At 40.4% G+C, this 19,661-nt stretch overlaps 1 protein-coding gene across 4 annotated transcripts in view; it reads left to right on the top strand.

The window, feature by feature from the left end:
• clint1a (clathrin interactor 1a) overlaps window positions 1–19,661 on the top strand; it is a 172,783-nt gene that overhangs the window by 132,712 nt on the left and 20,410 nt on the right. For all 4 annotated transcript variants that reach the window (XM_078231266.1, XM_078231269.1, XM_078231268.1 and 1 more), the window contains exons 9-10: window positions 6,809–6,889; window positions 19,184–19,449. In XM_078231266.1, coding sequence (XP_078087392.1) covers window positions 6,809–6,889; window positions 19,184–19,449 — 347 coding nt within the window. The remainder of the gene's footprint in view (window positions 1–6,808; window positions 6,890–19,183; window positions 19,450–19,661) is intronic.

Genomic DNA, 19,661 nt, shown 5'->3' with positions numbered 1-19,661 from the left:
AACTTAAATGGTTCCTAATGTGTACATTATGACTCTGCTCTTAGAAACATTATTTAACAGATTAATAGCAATAAAACTATGTCCTGACCCCCCTCCAGATTTCAAATAGATTTCATTTAGAAAGAAATTCCCCTGTCCTTTTGCTGGCATTTCTGACCCTGTTTGATAAGTTTACCTCATGACTACTTGAAACGCTCAGTTTAAATTCAATCATTTGATAACCAGGTTGCAGTTTGAATTTTGTACTCTGTATCTTGTTGGTTTTCTGTTACAGTACTAAAGTTTTCACAAGTTCACTTAAGTCAGCTTCTTTTGCAATTTACATTTATGTTGAATTTTGCAAGATTTAGGATTTTTAAAAAAAAATCCTTTACCCTTTGCATGAATAAAAATGACGTTCCATCAGGAGTCATTCTCCCAAAATAGGGGTTATTGCTAGCATTGGGATTTCAGGAGCAACGCAATAGGGAATGAGGGATGGATTTTCAATCCTCATTTGAACTGTGAAAACCACCCGGCAACACCAGTTCAAAACCTGCAATGTAGCTGAAGAGATGACTTTAAGCTATGTAACCGGAGTTGAAGTATGGGTGTTACAGGTTTGTCACCTGTGGGAACAATTTTAAGGCAATGAGTATCACACAAGAAAGTAATCTCACAATTTTACAGAATAGTGTTTTTGTCTGATTCATCTTGTAATCCATTTCACTGAGCAAGGCTGATAATGGGCTAGTGTAAGCAATTTTGTGGTAAGTAAGGTATTGTTCAGAGTCTATAAAGCTGTAAATGGAAAAGCAGAATTTGGTTAAATTAAATCTCCAGCATCTCTTTCACTTGCCAGTACAACAGACTATGCTTGTGAATAATCAGCCGTCAAGGCAGCATATAAAGCATTTTTATTTGTAGCAAGATGACCAGATTGTGTAAGGAAGCGTGCAAGAGTCCTTAAAACTAATACACTCATTATATCGTACACGCACTTTAAAAAGGCATTCTGATTTTACATATCATTGCTCCTGAGCCATTTATACAAAGGAGTTGTACTGCATTTGAATAATCAGCGTGTTTCAGTGCGACAGATGGGCAGTATGTCTTGCAGCTATCTGATGGCTTTTTAGAAATAGTACCAGATGTTGGACATTGTCCCCCTGTGCACTCCATGGCTGTACAGATGTTTCTTTCCCACCTGAGTGGTTCATAAGCACTGCAGGCAAAGATGATGCATCATAATCCATGCAGAGTGGGTATTATAATGACAGAACCTGAATTTTAGCTATTCAGTTTATATCCTTCCATGGTTTAAAGTGACCCGTCAGACACCTGAAATATTTAATAATTGCTGAAAAGAAAAAGAGAGATGTTGCCGAAGCCTTTCATTTTGCACTCAACAGGACAAATGCAAGAATGGCAAATTTCAAATTATCACAACTTGTACTACAGGAGTGGACTCTGGCTGTGTAATTGTCATGAAGAAAACAACAGGGATGTTCATGAAGGAAAGAACGGGCATTTTACAAACTTGATCAGCAACCCTGTATACAGGGCCTGTTGTAAGATATTGGATGTAGTTTGGTAGGTCCTATTAGGGTATTCATAGTCTTGGGTAGTTCAACAGTAAGTATTTATTAAATATATTAACCACTATAAATTAAATGCATAGATACAATAAAGGCCCAAGCTAGGAGTTCTTTCCATGCTTGCTTCTACACATGGCTCTGTCCAACACTGCACTGCCCCCTAGCTGCGGGTCATGTGTTTTTTTACATCACTGTGCAGGGTTCTGTACTCCGTCCCATGTTAACCATTTATGTGCCAGATTCTTATACTACTCTTCCCCTCCCCCTCCCCCGCCAAAGTCTCTATCCAACGTGTTTGCAAGTTATCCCAATTTATCCCATGTGTTTACATCATTGCTGCTATCCCACTTTCTCATCTCAAGTCTTCGAGTTCATTGGTTCAGACAGCGCTGGAGGCCTTAAGCTTTCCATATCATGTTCTCAATGCTGTTCAGAGGAATGATGAACTCTGTCGCTGCATGTAAACTTCGTTAAATTGGAGGCTGTTCTGGCATCTAGGTGGCCTTTTCATTTTCTTTTTCTGTCATTTGTCATTGAATTGCTCTTTGTCTATTCCCTAGTTGTGTTGATCGATAGCAGTTGGTTTATTCTGCTCTTTTCGGAGCGGATGAACTCTGGGATTTTCCCTGTAGTTTTTATTTGTTCTTCCTTTGCCATAACATACTGGGATGGAAGATTGTCCTTCCTATTGTGAGGGTGTGACTTGGTAGTAAGCTCACCTTTATGTTTGGCTGTATGGTGTGCTGTCAATAGATGGCTTCTACTGTGTTCCAGCATCATTTGTTGCACTGTCATACTAGCTGGATTTTACAGTGCCTGCTTTGTGGTTGCAGGGTTTATCTCTCCAACTAGTGTTGGAGCAGGAGGTTGCAGCTCTTCACTGTTTGTTTTTCTCTTGACTGTAATTTACTTAAGGTGTCGCAGTAATCATCCGAGTGTTTGGATAGTCTGACCAATGGGGGACTTCTGCATCTGTAATAAATCTGCAAAGAGAGAAGATGATTTAAGTGTGAAGTCCCAGTCGAGGGAATCTTTCTTATTGGCGCTCTCAGAAACTTTCAGTACTGTATAATTTATCACAGAGTTTGACTTGACATCTTATGCTGTTTTGAGGAGATTCAGGGCTAAACAGGCATATCTGCTCAAGACAGTAATAAACTGGTTACTGTTGATCTACATCAGTTCAAAGATTTGTTTGCTGCCATATCTTATTGGTGCCAGAATCATGCCTATGACCAACTGGAAGTCTGATTCTGCCACACCATAAAGTGATGTGTCTGTTGTTTGTAGCTAGAGGTCACACAATCACGGTTCTTTCCTTGATATCACCATAACACTGGCTCCCATGTCTAATTTAAAGTTTGTGAGATGGCCATTAACTGAGATTCCAGAACAGAAGTCCAGGACCTTTGACATCATCCAAGAAGCATGGTTGTGTGCCCTTGTGAATCCTCTTGAGATCTTCCATGAATTTTGATATTTTTGCTTTGCACAGTTTCCCAGAGTGTCCTATTCCGTTACATTAAAAGCATTGGGTTCTATTCGACACTACACTGACCCCTAGGTATGGGTCATGTATTCTCTTAAATCACTGTATGGGTGGCACTCAGTCCCATGTTAACTCTTTATATGCCAGAATATGCCTATTTGCTCACCTTGCAAACTTGTTGCAACAATAGGGTACACCAAAGCTATCCTGTGCGACAATGGAAACTCTGATCAGATCATTGATTGCTGTGTATCATGCAAACTCGCAAATGGTCCAATGACCTCTACATTTGGGTCTGAAACGTGAAAAAATTAGTTCAAATTACCTTGGAATGGGCGAAGTACCTCAAAGGTTTGAACAAGAGGATAAGCAAGCGACAGTGGCTATGTATGTGATATCTTTCACTATGTGGAGATGCCGGCGTTGGACTGGGGTAAACACAGTAAGAGTTTTAACAACAGGTTAAAGTCCAACAGGTTTATTTGGTAGCAAATGCCATTAGCTTTCGGAGCGCTGCTCCTTCGTCAGATGGAGTGGATATCTGCTCTGTTTGAGAGCAGATACCCTGTTTGAGAACAGATATCCACTCCATCTGACGAAGGAGCAGCGCTCCGAAAGCTAATGGCATTTGCTACCAAATAAACCTGTTGGACTTTAACCTGGCGTTGTTAAAACTCTTACTATATTTTTCACTAACAGGATGTTTCCATCAATCCAAACGAATCTCCTGCCTACTGTGCATTCGAGCAACATGTATGAATTTTGGTGTTGTTGCGATGCCAGCTATGTAGACCTTATATTCCAGTGATTAGCTGATCAAATCAAACAGCATGTTCCTTTGGTTGTTGGTAACAGACAGAGTCCAGACCATAGTCAACCAGCCATGCTTAAAAAACCCTAAACAAGACATGTACTGTTAGATTCCATGATTAGGAAGCATTTGCTGAACAATGAAGTTCACTAACAGCTACACTTAACATTTAGGAAAATAATTTGAGCTCTAACATGGCTCCTTTACGTTTGTCAGAAGTGACATACGTTCATTTGCGGGGACCTGCTCCCTACAAACAAAAGGAATATCTTAAAGCCTTATGGCTTTTTTTGAATTACCCAGGAGCTTGGGGAGCCTGTTGCTTTCTTCCTGGCAACACCTCAGCCAATCAAAGCTGTCTTGCCACCCATTTCTCCTATAGTAGAAATTGTTGTGATTGTTTGAAATTTGGCATTCTTGCATTTGCCCTGATGAGTGCAAGATACTTCAGCAACATGTTCCTTTTTCACCAGTATTAAGTTCTGTGCTAACATGCAACTGATTTAATAATTCTGCATGCTAGTTTGAAATAGTTGGAAATCAAATGCTCCTGCAAACTGCAGGGAGAAGAAGCAAGTTTCATTTGTAGGACATTGTCAATTTTTAAAATTTCAGCATGAAAGGACGCAGAATTTTAATAAATTACCATGCTGCAGTATTAATGTTAATTACAACAGGTGGGACCCAACATTCTTCCAGGTTCTCTTGAGATTGCAGACGTTGAATATATATTTAATGGTGCACGAATAACTTAGTGGTAGTACGTACTGCCCAGTGACCAAGAATGAAGTTTGACATTGTCTGGTTTGTCAGTCATACAGCCTGGATGATATCAATTTTAGTTCCTGGTCACTGAGTCGTCTGATCTTAGCTGAGGCACTAGTTGGGGTACCACATTTGACATCATTTGCATGGAAAATGATTAAGTGAGTTGAAGAACCCATATCTGAGTAACTGTCAGTACCTTCAGGTGGGACCTCGGTGTCCTGGTACATGAATCATATTAAGTTAATATGCAATTACAGCAAGTGATTTGGAAAGCAACTGGAGTGTTGGTGTTTATTGCTAGGGGAGTGAAATGTAGAAGTAGGCAAAGTTTACTGAAGCTGTACGGGACCTTGGTGAGATTACATTTGAAATGAAATGGTTTTGGTCTCATTTGGGGAAAAAACATAATTTGCGTGAGAAGCAGTTTAAAGAAGATTCACTCGAATCATTCCTGTGATGAAGGGCTTACCTTAAAGTTAAACAGGTTGAACCTATATCCATTGGAATTTAGAAGAATGATAGGTCATCATCTTGAGACATAAGATCCTGAGGGGACTTCATAGGGAGGATGTTTCCTCTTGTGGGGGGGGGGGGGGGGGGACTAGAAAACTCAGACAGTTTAAGAACAAGAGGAAGGCAAAATGCTGTGAATCATCCAGAAGGGCTATCCAGACACACAACGTTGGCTCTATTCTCTCTCCACAGATGTTGTCAGACCTGCTGAGATTTTCCAGCATTTTTTGTTTTTGTTTAAAATAAGAGGTCTCTCTTTTAAGGTAGAGATGAGGAGAGCTAGTCTGTGGAATTCTCTTTCCTAGAGAATAGTGGAGGCTGGGTCACTCCATTTACCCAAGGCTGAGTTAGAAAAAGGGAGTCGAAGGTTATGGGTGGCAGACAGAAAGTCGACCTGAAACCTCACCCATGATCTTTTACAGGATCAAAGGGCTAAATGACCTATTCCTGCTCCTATGGTCCTTGAGAGCTAACTGAAATTTTAATAAAAGTGACATATTTTATGATGCACCACTACAGAAATCAACATTTTTATTTATATAACATTAAATGCTGCATCTGCCAACTTCTTATAAACTGAACACCAGGTTTTTGTTTTCCAGTATATTAGCGTTGTTGGATCATGCTAAATGTCAGTTATCCAGTATTAAAGGAATGAAGGAATTTGTATTTATATAACCTCTTTCGCTATCCTTACTCGACAGCTATTGAAGTACTTCTGAAAGTGAGTTTAGCGTTTGTAAGACTTGTTTACAAATGAATGTTCCTTTCAGTTTTACTGATCTCCAGTCTACAAGAAGTGCACACGTGCACAAAATAGGTCTCACTTCCATGTCCACACCACAAACAAGCTAACTAATCCAGGCACACACTATCCAGGCCGGCTGCAAGCATGCTGGTTTCCTGGTCTTCAAACGGTATTGGCAATTAATCTGGTTGTCTGTCTTCTGCTTTGGAGAAAGAAAACACCCCTTCAAAACTTTTTTAAAATGCTCCAATTTCTAAACTGGAAATGCACACCTGAAGAAAATAAATAAAGTTGACTCCCAAAAGAAAAGATTTTTTATATTTTTGTCGCCACTAAAATTCTTCTTTTTGTCTAAATCAAAAATGTTTTAATGCCTATTTTAGATTTAGTGTTGAAGTCATAATGCTGCAGTTAACACTCAATTATTGTAAGATTGTACTAGTGTTTATTTTTGTTAAGAAGTGACTTTCATTTATACAGCACCTTTCTCAACCTTTGAATGTCCCACAGCAGGTTTCCACTGGCTAGAGGTGACACTTGCCTCTGTGCTGAGAAATCTGTACAGAGTTATACTTCTGACTGGTAAACTTTGAATGCTTTGACAGAATGGAAAAAAACAGCTTCCAAGTCGTACCTATTTTTAAAAATGAAAACCCCCTTCTCAATCTAAGTGCCCATATGTGCCCAGGCATCATACTCCATGAACTGTTGAAGACGAACAATGAGACAGCTTCCCCAAAAAGGCAATTTCTTATTTCCAGAATTAGATCAGGGCTGAGTCAGAAAGGCCGAATCAGAACATAGATGTGACCAAATCCTTTAATTAATTTTATTAAAGCAATCTTTTTTTTCTTTAAGTTTGATTAACAACTGATAAAGTTACTGGTTTGTTTGCCTTGTAGGTGGGACATCAGAACAATTTGGAGGGTTTGCAGACTTTACCTCAACAGGTGCAACACAGAGCAATTTTCCTTTAGCATCAGGTATGCTGTCGCTGTCATCATCCAATCTAACATGTCCAATTTTTTTTTTTTTGCAGTCTTTTAGCTTATTGAGAATTAATGTACTTATAGGACTTCATGTTCCGGAACACAAGTGTTGAAACTGATGTACGGTGTTTAATGCTAATCAGGCATGCATATCAGTGTAAAACTGGGTTCAGGAAAAGTCCCAGATTGTGAAAGACCACCAAGGGTGAACAGAGAGCATTATTGAAGGAGAAATAATTAAAACAATCATTGCTTTACTTTACCAAGCCTCACATGAAAAATGCCACCGATTGGTCCAAAAGCCCGGAAAATAATCAGTAGCCAAGATCACTCGCTCTGTATGCCCATTCTACAAAACAACAGCGGAGCCTGCTGTGTTTTAGAATGTAGCATAGGATGTTACTGTAGCTGTTTAGAGGTGTAAGCTTTTAGGAGCTGTTAATAATGGATGAGAGTTAATTGATTTTCATGTCTTATTCGCGAGTCTTGAGGCCATTTGGCATGTTTCAGTATCTAATAACAGGTGTTAAGTTTCAGGGCTTTACAAGGCATTTCCCTTCTCCCAATTTATCAAACCTTCAACTGATGGACAATGGCATGTTAGAAGAGCTGGTTTTCTGTTGTAAAGCTAACCATTTTACTTGAGAAAAAAATTGTTGTTTTCTGTAGCAAAAACCTGACAATCACTGCATAAAACACAGATCAATTCACTCCAGAGTTGTGAGCCCCAGGGTCTTCCTGCTACTACTGACACACAGTTGACAGCAGTGTGTACCTTCTACAAGATGCACTGTAACAATACGCCAAGCCTCCTTCAACAGCATCTTCAAAACCTGCAACTTTTGTCACTTAGGACAGCAGATGGAAACACCACCAGCTGCAAGTTCTTCTGCAAGCGGCTCACTATCTTGACGTGGAACCATTTGCCGTTCCTTCACAGTGGCCAGGTCAAAATCCTGGAACTCCCTCCTTAACAGCCCTGTGGATATACCTTCATTACATGGACTGCAGTGGTTCAAGAAGGCAGCTCACCACCATCTTCTCAAGGGGCAATTAGGAATGGGCAACTAATGCTAGCCTAATTGCTCACATCCCACCAAAGAATAAATTTTTTTAAAAGTCTGGGTCCTGTTCCAATACTGCATCAGTTTTCAATTTCTCATCCATGATTTCAAATCTTTCCATGGCCTTGCCCCTCCTTATCTCTATGACCTCCAGCCCTGCAAGCCATTGAGATCTCTGCTCCTCCAGTTCTAACATCTTGTGTATTTCAAGTTTTAATTATTCCACTATCGGCAACAATACTTTCAGCTATCTCGGTTGTAAGCTTCCTAAACCCCACTACCTCTCTCCTTTTAAAATGTTCTTTAAATCCAAGGTTTTAGTAATGTATTCTGAGATTCCCATCTTTGACTTGGTGGCACTTATTTTTATTGATTATGCTGTTGTTAAGCACTTTGGGGCATTTTGTTGTATTAAAGGTCATGTACTCTAAATGCGAGTTATGTGCTATTCCCCCTTTATAAAACAACATATCACCTGACTTGTCCTGAGCAATGTCAACAGGAAAGGGAGGAAATTGCTGGGGCCTTGACAGAAATCTTTGTATCCTCACTGGCTACAGGGGAGGTCCCAGAGGATTGGAGAATAGCCAATGTTGTTCCCTTGTTTAAGAAAGGTAGCAAGAATAATCCAGGTAATTACTTGCTGGTGAGCTTTCCATCAGTGGTAGGGAAATTATTGGAGAGAATTCTTCGAGACAGGATTTATTCCCACTTGGAAATAAGTGGACGTATTAGTGAGAGGCAACACGGTTTTGTGAAGGGGAGGTCGTGTCTCACGAACTTGATCGAGTTTTTCGAGGAAGTGACGAAGATGATTGATGAGGGTAGGGCAGTGGATGTTGTCTACATGGACTTCAATAAGGCCTTTGACAAGGTCCCTCATGGCAGACTGGTGCAGAAGGTGAAGTCGCATGGGATCAGAGGTGAGCTGGCAAGGTGGATACAAAACTGGCTCGGTCAAAGAAGACAGAGGGTAGCAGTGGAAGGGTACGTATCTGAATGGAGGGCTGTGACAAGTGGTGTTCCTCAGGGATCAGTGCTAGGACCTTTGCTGTTTGTAATATATATAAATGATTTGGAGGAAAATGTAACTGGATTGATTAGTAAGTTTGCGGACAACACAAAGGTTGGTGGATTTGCGGATAGCGATGAGGACCATCAGAGGATGCAGCAGGATATAGATCAGTTGGAGACTTGGGCGGAGAGATGGCAGATGGAGTTTAATCAAGACAAATGTGAGGTAATGCATTTTGGAAGGTCTAATACAGATAGGAAATACACAGTAAATGGCAGAACCCTTAGGAGTATTGATAGGCAAAGGGATCTGGGTGTACAGGTACACAGGTCACTGAAAGTGGCAATGCAGGTGGAGAAGGTAGTCAAGAAGGCATACGGCATGCTTGCCTTCATCGGCCGGGGTATTGAGTTTAAAAATTGACAAGTCATGTTGCAGCTTTATAGAACCTTAGTGAGGCCGCACTTGGAATATAGTGTTCAATTCTGGTCGCCACACTACCAGAAGGATGTGGAGGCTTTGGAGAGGGTACAGAAAAGATTTACCAGGATGTTGCCTGGTATGGAGGGCATTAGCTATGAGGAGAGGTTGGAGAAACTTGGTTTGTTCTCACTGGAGCGACAGAGGTTGAGGGGAGACCTGATAGAAGTCTACAAGGTTATGAGAGGTATGGACAGAGTGGATAGTCAGAAGCTTTTTCTCAGGGTGGAAGAGTAAATTACTAGGGGGCACAGGTTTAAGGTGCGAGGGGCAAGTTTTAAAAGAGATGTGCAAGGCAGATTTTTTACAGAATGGTGGGTGCCTGGAACTCGTTGCCGGGGGAGGGAGTGGAAGCGGATACGGTAGTGACTTTTAAGGGGCGTCTTGACAAGTACATGAATGAGATGGGAATAGAGGGATATGGTCCCCGGAAGGGTAGGGGGTTTTAGTTAAGTCGGGCAGCATGGTCGGTGCAGGCTTGGAGGGCCGAAGGGCCTGTTCCTGTGCTGTAATTTTCTTTGTTCTTTGAAAGAAATGCATATTTAGAAGGTCTTTTAGAAATGAGGATGCAGTTATACGATCACTTTAGTGTTGCTGTGAAAGTATATTTTACAATGATACAAAGGTACGTCTGCACATTCTGATGTGAATTTGGAAAGCAACAGTGTTATATAACTTTTCTCTTGACTCACCACCCACCCCCAGGAGATGCCATTACACAGCAAGAAATTTCAAGTCCAGATTTCAGCCAAATTTTCAAAATGTGCTACTGGGACCTCATAAAACTGATGTAGAGTTTCTGATATTTTAAGAAGGTGAATGCTCCTGTTGTGCTCTCTGAACTGGCCACAGAAATGCAAACTGACAGCATTGGGTATTACTGGCTGAAAGCTACACTCTGAACTACAGTCTCCAAGCAACAGCGCAGTATACATGCAGTGATCTCCCCAATTATGCTGTTGCTTTGCGTGGCATTGTTATATTGCTCGTGAATTACCCAATTAGGCTGCTTATGAAGATAACTCTTGTTGCTTCATATTATTACACCTTGTTAATAGTTTGAGCACATGAGTGTAACCAGGAAATTATTCCATTATTCCACCACACACTTTATTTAAGGAAAGGTATGCTGGTATTGGGGGCAATCCAGAAGGTTCACTAGGTTGATCCTGGGTATGGAGGGATTCTCTTCTGAGGAGAGGTTAAGTAGGTTAGGTCTATACTCATTGGAGTTGAGTAGAATGAGAGGTGATCTTATTGAGACATGCAAGATTCTCAGGGGGCTTGACAGAGTAGATGGTTTCCCCTTGTGGGAGAGTCTAAGACCAGAGGGCATGATCACAGAGTAAGGGGTCACCCCTTTAAGAAGTCTCACAACACCAGACTAAAGTCCAACAGATTTATTTGGTAGCAAAAGCCACTAGCTTTCGGAGCGTTGCTCCTTCATCAGGTAAGTGGGAGTTCTGTTCACAAACAGGGCATATAAAGACACCTTTAACTCAATTTACAAAATAATGGTTGGAATGCGAGTCTTTACAGGTACACCTAAAGACACCAATAACGACATCTTCTCCGGAGCCTTTAACATGTCATTGATGAAGACAAACATCTTGCCAAGGCCATCCCCACACCCCCACTTCTTGCCTTCAAACAACCGCACAACCTCAAACAGACCATTGTTCACAGCAAACTACCCAGCCTTCAGGAGAATAGTGACCACAACACCACACAACCCTGCCACAGCAACCTCTGCAAGACGTGCCGGATCATCGACATGGATGCCATCATCTCACGTGAGAACACCATCCACCAGGTACACAGTACATACTCTTGCAACTCGGCCAATGTTGTCTACCTGATACGCTGCAGGAAAGGATGTCCCGAGGCATGGTACATTGGGGAGACCATGCAGATGCTACGACAACGGATGAATGAACACCACTCGACAATTACCAGGCAAGAGTTCTCTTCCTGTTGGGGAACACTTCAGTGGGCACGGGCATTCGGCCTCTGATCTTCGGGTAAGCGTTCTCCAAGGCTGCCTTCACGACACGACAACGCAGAGTCGCTGAGCAGAGATTGATAGCCAAGTTCCGCACACATGAGGACGGCCTCAACCGGGATCTTGGGTTCATGTCACCCTATCAGTAACCCTCACGATGCCCACGACTTGCCTGGGCTTGCAAAGTCTCACTAACTGTCCCGGCTGGAGACTTTACACATCGCTTTAACCTGTGCTTAACCCTCTCTCCACTCACATTGTCTGTACCTTTAAGACTTGATTAGCTGTAAAGACTCGCATTCCAACCATTATTTTATAAATTGAGTTTGTGTCTTTATATGCCCTGTTTGTGAACAGAACCCCAACTTACCTGACGAAGGAGCAGCGCTCCGAAAGCTAGTGGCTTTTGCTACCAAATAAACCTGTTGGACTTTAACCTGGTGTTGTGAGACTTCTTACTGTGTTTACCCCAGTCCAATGCCGGCATCTCCACATCATCACCCCTTTAAGACAGAGGTGAGGAAGAATTTCTTCTCTGAGGGTAGTGAATCTGTGGAATTCATTACTGCAGAGAGCTATAGAGGCTGGGTATTTAAGTATGTTCAAGGCTGAGATAGACAGATTTTTAATCAGTAAGGGAATCTAGGGTTATGAGGAAAAGGTGGTAAAGTGGAGTTGAGGATTATATCAGATCAGTCATGATCTAATTAAATAGCTCGATGGGCTATAATTGAAATAGCATTTATATAACATATTACCTAATTTTTCAACACTCATCATGAGCTTCAAACACACTAAATTACAGTGTGCAATTAAATACGTAAGCATAGCATACAGCAAAATTCCACAAACTTAATAAGGTAACTATATAGTCAATCTGTCTTCATGGTATTGGCTGAGGAAGAAATGGTGAGAAGGACACCAGGAAGAGTTTGGAAACTTAAACACCCATAGGAACGAGCATTTATCCACTGATCTGAGTGTCTCCAAAAAGGTAGCATTCCTTTGGTACAGTGAAAGTGTTGCTACCTCTGTTAGCTATTTGCAGGATGCAGTGTTTTTGGATCAGTACTAGAATATGTCTGTATTTTATAATATAGAATTCCATATTTTGGCAGCATTCTTCCTAGGCTTTCCCTTCATCTCTCCCTGCTGATTCTTCTAGGACTATGGTTTCCAGGGTGGGCACTGAAATCTATCCTGCATCTGATTCAGGTAGTTGTTTTTCAGATGAATCCAGTTGAAACATCACATTCATCATGAGCTTCAAACATGGACTTAAACAATAGTCAGTAAACAATGATTGGGGGTGGAAACTTAATTTGATTTTTCCTAAATTAAGGGCATTAAAAGAAAGAAAGAGACTTGCATTTATATAGTACTTTTCATGATCACCAAACATCTCAAAGCACTTAACAGCTAATGAAGTACATTTTGAAGTGTAGTCACTAGAAACATGGCTTCCATTCACTTAGTAAATTCCCACAAACAACAAAGTGATAATGACAAGATAATCTGATGCTTATCAACGGATAAATATTAGCCAGGACGCTGGGAATAACTCCCTGGTTCTTCAAAATGGCAATATGGGATCTTTTACATCTAACCATACAAACAGATGGGGCCTTGGTTTAATATCTCATCTGAAAGATGGCACCTCCAATGATAATGCACCCTCGGCACTGCACAGCAGAGTCCGCCTTGTTTTTTTTTAACTGCAAGCCCTGGGCACAAATGCCAGTCTCAATGTGCTGGAGGGACTTAGCAGTTACCTTATCAAAAGGGATTGAATCAGGTCCTGCTTTGCCTAATTGATGCTATATGTTAGCTGCTATAAGTAGTTTCATTTTTGCTGTGAGAGGTTATTCTGAGAAATGCCAGTAACAGCATCTTTGATAAAATTACCACAAATAGCTTAGTTGATCTTGCTCATCATGAATTTCTCTTTATTATTATTGCATTCATTGAGATTTTCACCAAATCGGAGCTAAAATTTTACACAGTTCATCAAAAGTAAAACCTCTGTTAGAACCTGGCTATAAAAAAAAACAAATTACCATTCCACAGACTGCACACAGCAGCAAAGATGCCTGCAGCTCTAAAGGACAAAATTCCACGATTTGAGTTTATAAAGCAGGGCATCATTTGTATTTGTGAAAGATAGCAATAAATACAGATTCCAAGATGATCTCGTCTTGGGTTTCCATTCATTCAGCAACATTAGATTATATTCTTGCATCTCACTTTGAGGTAGTAATTCTGTGTATAACCCAATTGAGCAGAGCCTGGCAGCATACAGTGAAAGATTAATGAACCTAGCACCGCTTAGAAGTGATAAGTCCTACTTTTGACTGGTTACTTGTATCTTTAAATACAGCTTCAAAGAAAAATCCAACCGCAGCAGTTCAGAGGTGGTTTTGGTTGATGTTCAAATTGTTGGGGAGTTGAATCGAGAGATAGTGAGTGCCTCGATTTCCCTTCCCCATCAATTTAAACATTGATGAAAGGGGATTAAGATGTCCATGAATACTCTTGCATGCTGTACTTGTCAGTACTTATTAAGAACCCACTGTTCAAAGTATTTAAAATATATATTTAGTAGTCTCAGGAAATTGATTTACATGTGCTCATTTTATCCAGTTATATGTATATACTTTTAAATGCTACTTGACGGAGATACCTGTAATAGGTTTATATAACCTAAATGCTTTTAAGGTCTCATAACCATTCAAAAATGATTAATCTGGGTTGAATGTTATTTCTAGAGGGACCAAAAGTGTTATAAAAGGATTAATCAAATTTGAAAAATGATTTCTAAAGGGACTGAAACTGTTCAGCAATGATTAATCATCTTTGAGAAATGATTTCCGAAGGGGCTATTACCATTGCTGTACAGCTTTTAAATTGATGCAGGCAAAGACAGCCCAAAACTGACTTATTTTTCTTACTAGTCTCGAAGTTGAGAGTCTTAACCCACTGAAATTAGGACATTTGATAACCATATATTCATGATCATTGTGAGAAAGGGATAACTGAGCTTTTTCCCTATGAACCTCTCCCTCTCTCTGCCCCACACCTCCACCCTGCCAAACTAGACCAAGTGGGTGAAGTTGCCACACAGTGCGATCCTGAGTCCTATAAAGCAGCGAGTCTCTAGTTTAGATCCATGCTGGGTTAGGTAATCTCACCTGGTTTAGCTATAGCACTGTTGTCAGCATTGCCTTGGGCTATGATTGGGAGTGACAATCCAGATTGCAAGGAAGGGAATATCTTTAGCGTCCTCATTAATTACCACACCGTGCATTTATTTTGCACCTTTAATGTAGCAAAATGTCCCAAAGCACTTCATGAGTGCATGAACAAACAACACTGAGCCACAGGAGTTATCAGGACAGATGACCAAAACCTTGGTTGAAGAGGTAGTTTCAAGGAGCATCTTAACAAAAGGTCAAAATAGAGATAAAAGCAAATTACTGTGGATGCTAGAATCTGAAACAAAAATGAAATGCTGGAAAATCTCAGCATGTCTGACAGCAGCTGTGGAGAGAGAACATAGCTAATATTTTGAGTCTGGATGGCTGGATGAAAATAGAGATGTTTAGCAAGCGCAGAGGCAGGGCCACCACTGGTGGAATGATGAAGATCAGGGATGTATAAGGAAACAGAACTGTGGAAGCACAAGTATCTTGAAGGGCCATAGAACTGGAAGAGATTAGAGATGGTAGGGATGAGGGATGAAAATAAGGACGAGAATTTTAAAATCTTAAGCATTGCCAGACCAGAAGCTAACCTATTAAACTAAGTATACAGTCTACTCCCAATACAGAAATATCTCAGAAAGGTGGGAATGCAGTGCTTATGAAAAATTGAATGATTGGATAATTTAAAGTAATAATAGTATAACTGTTCCATGCCATGATTTTGCCCAGTCATCTCAATTTTGTTGTTTCTACAAAATCATGATTGTTTAACTTCATAATGGATCTCGGTCGGGAACTTGCAATGGTGTTCTACCAAAAAAAAATGTTTTTGTACATTGGAATAAAATTCAAAATTACAAACCATCACCAAAATAGTATTCTGTACCCCACCCCCCCCTTCAGATTATTCATGCTCAAGATACTTGTATTGTGACGAGAAAGTCATGAATGATGGAATAGGTTCGGTATCCCTCCACATCTGTTATTTTGTGTCATTGTATCATGAATTCAAGTCGATAACTCAGCATCAGTGCTGTGCTCCTGTTGAGACCAAGTGCTGTGAAGGTGTGTGTTAACTACAGGGAGGCTGTGCTATTCACTCCCAGGTTAAACAGCAGTTTGTGATGTCAATGAAACAGAATAATAATTGCTAATTTCAAAAAGGGAATGTCTGGATTACGTAAGCATTAAGATCAGAGAGATTTTTGCTGAATAATAGGACATTAATGTCAGGCACCTTTTGATGAGAAATCCACAAGGTTCTCTGGTGAAATCTTTTGGTTCCATAGTCCATTCATAAGGATGTTTCCTCTTGAATTGATCTCATGGTTTGGGTTTCTCAAACTTACAAACAAGTACTTCACATTTGTTTTTATGACCATTTTTGCACTTGGCATGGTGAACAATGTTAGTGTTGGAAAGTGGAATACTTCTATTCCTTGCAACCATTGTGTTATGTAGATCCAGTGTAAAACATCACCAACTCTCTCAATGTTGGAACTATTGTTGGAGCAAAGAAGATTGTGATTTAATGCAAATATTTAAAATTCTGAGGGCTTCGAAAGGGAAAGATTGTTTACTGTGTGGAAAGTCATTGATCAGTGTAATCTTGTCTCCGATTGGTCAGACCTACAAATTGAGAGTTCATTATATCTTAAGTTTTTGCTAGAATCGGGTAAAATGGGTGCGGAAAATGCTGGATTGTTGTAAAAGCCCAAGTAGTTCACCAGTGTCACTCAGTCAAGGGAATCTTCCACCGGTTTGATTGACATGTGACTCGAGTTTCACATTATGTCAATGACTCTTAATGGATACGGGGCAACAAATACTGTCACAAATATTCCGAGAACAAATAAGAGGAAGTGTGCTAATATTGAGTGCCAAAGGTGCTTTGAGAGCACTTTACAATGTGGCGGTTGAACAGGCATCAGTGCTTATAGCACAGGAAGCTGCACCCAATGTGCATCAGCAATATGAGCATCATTCCTATGTTATAAGTGCTTTCAAAATGAATATGTTCAGGATTTTTCAACATGCAGCAACCAGACCCCTTCTCCTTCTCACGCCCTCCTACCCTTCCTGACTCAATTTGAATCCATCCAACTGCAGACCTGACTTAAACCATTCATCAGATAAGATAGAAGATTATTTTGCATGTTTTCAGTTTCATCATAAATAGTTGGCTGTTCTTGCTGGAAAGGATGAGCAATAATCTACCCACTTTCCAAGCATAAATGCAAAAAAAAAAGACTGTGAAGCATGAGATTTAGAGATTTCTTTTGAAACCATCGAGATACTTTACCAAAGAGAGTGATTAAGGTGAAAATTATTGCATCTTTTACGGGACAAGTATTTGCAGCAAAGGCAGATACTGGGGTGTCGGGAGAGTGCTCTGGCAATGAGTTAGCACAGGCATAGTGCGCTGAATGACCAATCTGTACTATGGTCTTGATGAGCCTAAGGCCTAACCTCAGAAGAACAACCTCCTCTGCCAAATCTGTGTGAGACTTAACATTTCCCAGTCAGGTCTGGACTACCAAATTAGAGTGCATATTGCGCTAAGGATATTTCCACCACCCAAACTCACTTCATGTAGGCTCAATGTAGTCAGCAGACTGTTTCAAATCTGAAACTACTTAAGGCAGAACCATTTTTAATAAGCAGTTGTGGATGCTGACTAATGTATTCACAAATGAGCAGCATAGAATTCCATTGATCAGAGTGCTGCAGCCTTGTTCATTTAGTGCTGATTACGCCTCCAATGTTAGCTCAGTAATGGGAATTGTCATTATCAAGAGCCCTCAAATTCTCATCCAGTAGGGATAGTGCAACAGGAGGGAGAGGAGACAACAAGAAGTATCATGGGTTGTGGTAATTTCTTTTTACAAGATTTGCTTCTGCAAAACCATGATTGATAATCTGGATGGTCGATAGTTGGAGTTCAGTAAACAGATTTCACACACTTTCATTTTACTGAAAAATAAGTCATTTACTTACCAAGATGCTTGCAGAAATAAACTTTAGGATCATTCTATTCCTTTTTTCTCCACCCCCTCCTGCCAAAGAAGTCTTCGTTTTAGCTATCTTGATGCCTACATGAATAAATGCCCCCCCCCCTTCACTGAAAAGTTTACATGGCTGGATATTTGGTGAAGATTGCATTAGTGTATGGTGCCTCTTCACTTGAGTGCCGATCAGAACTGTCGACAGGCTAATCACCCTTTGGCTATGGCCCTAAAGCTGTGTCTAATGTGAGTAATTATTTTTGAGTGGAAAGATATGGTGAGAAAATTGTAGGGGTTCGGATTCACCTAAAATATATTGTCAGGAAATGGTGATGGGTAGCAGATGCTGTTCTCATTTTTGATGAATTTACTAACTATGCCCTTAGCTTTTACTAAACGGGTGAATGGTTAAGCCCTGCCCTTTCGGCAGCTGTTAACAAAATGAAGAGTTTAACCTGCTAATACATGGTTACAAAGTCTGGGGATCTGAAGCAAAATGAAATTTTACATTTTTCTGCTGGCAGTTTGCTATTTTGCTGACAGTCATGCTAAACTCTGGGAGTGTGTGGAATGGGAGTGTATCTCCCAGGCCATCTAGTTCTGTTTATTTCAGCACTGCAGAAACATTGAATGCCTTTTGTAATAATAACCGGAATAGCTTTTGTTACTGTAATGCTAACCCCAAGCGCAAAGCACAATTTTGCATTAAAATATTTTCTTTGCTTGCTCGGTCATCAATTTTCCTTCTATTCTCTCCCTTCCCTGTCCTTGTTAATTTTAACTTCAATATTTGCATTTGGATAGAACCCTCATCATACTTTCCCAGTGTCTTGGCCCAGATATGTGACTTTGTGTTACAATGACTTTTCTTATGTAGACAGCTTGGCAGCCATCTTGTGCAAAGCAATCACACGTAAACAGAAAATGAGTTGAATCTGTCCTTGGTGGTGTTGACTGAGAAAGAAATGTTTGGACATGGGGAGAGCTCACTGCTCTTCATACAGTGCCGTGAGACGCTTGATCTTCAGAAGGATAGTGGACCTCAGTTTTAACATTCCATCTGAAGAATGGTACTTCCGATAGTGCAACATTTGCTCGGCGCTGCACTGAACCGTCCATCTAGATATAAGGAGATTTTATCCTTTATTCACAAAACAAGAAAATATAATGAAGCACGTATGAAATGTTTGCTGCGTCAACTAAGAAAACAAGTAAAAAAATTACTAACAGTTGAAATTAAGAAATAAATTTTCAGATTATTGGTTGCATCCCAAATTTGAGGGAGGTAAAATTAACTTGTACACAAGTTGCACCCTCCATCTTAATAGCTTATAAGTGTGGTTTATATGCAGTTTAATATGGCATTTTGTGTTGTTACCTTTCTAATGTTAATGGAGTGGAGTGAAGAAAGATGATCCATGTGGGATGTGATCTATAAACATGAGCTGTATAGGTTAGATCTGTTTTGATTTTGGTTCATTGCAACTGCTTATTTCACTCACTGTTATTCACTTATTTTCAGGCACACCGACTGGGAACTCTGATTTTGGTGACTGGAGTGCCTTCAGCCAAGCCCAATCCAACCAATCTGCCATGTCAAGCGGAGGGGACCGTTACAACAATATGCAGCATGCTCCTGTTCAACCTCCCACAGCTACTACAGATCTGTTTGACCTGATGCCTGGTTTTCAGTCAACCATGACTTCTTCGCAGAGCATGAACTTTGCTATGTCATCTGCCACCACCCTAGCTGCCACTGGTACCAGTATGTCCTTATCCAGATCTCAGGTGGGTGCAAGTTTGTGACCAGGAATTAGTAATGTATATAGATTAGAGCTTGACTGTTCAGTCCTGATTTTTGTTGTTGTTGTTGTTGAATATGAAATGCCACAGACAGTAGTTCAGGAGACTGGTGGTTTATTTGGATTTCAGTGAAGTGTAATTATGGGCTTGATAATATTTTGAATCTAGAAATTCCAGGTACTTGGGGGGAAAAAACA

This window comes from Mustelus asterias, chromosome 16 (assembly GCF_964213995.1).
Source record: "Mustelus asterias chromosome 16, sMusAst1.hap1.1, whole genome shotgun sequence".
Classification (NCBI taxonomy): domain Eukaryota; kingdom Metazoa; phylum Chordata; class Chondrichthyes; order Carcharhiniformes; family Triakidae; genus Mustelus; species Mustelus asterias.
The sequence above is the reverse complement of the archived record's forward strand: the minus strand, read 5'-3'. Positions and strand labels throughout refer to the sequence as shown.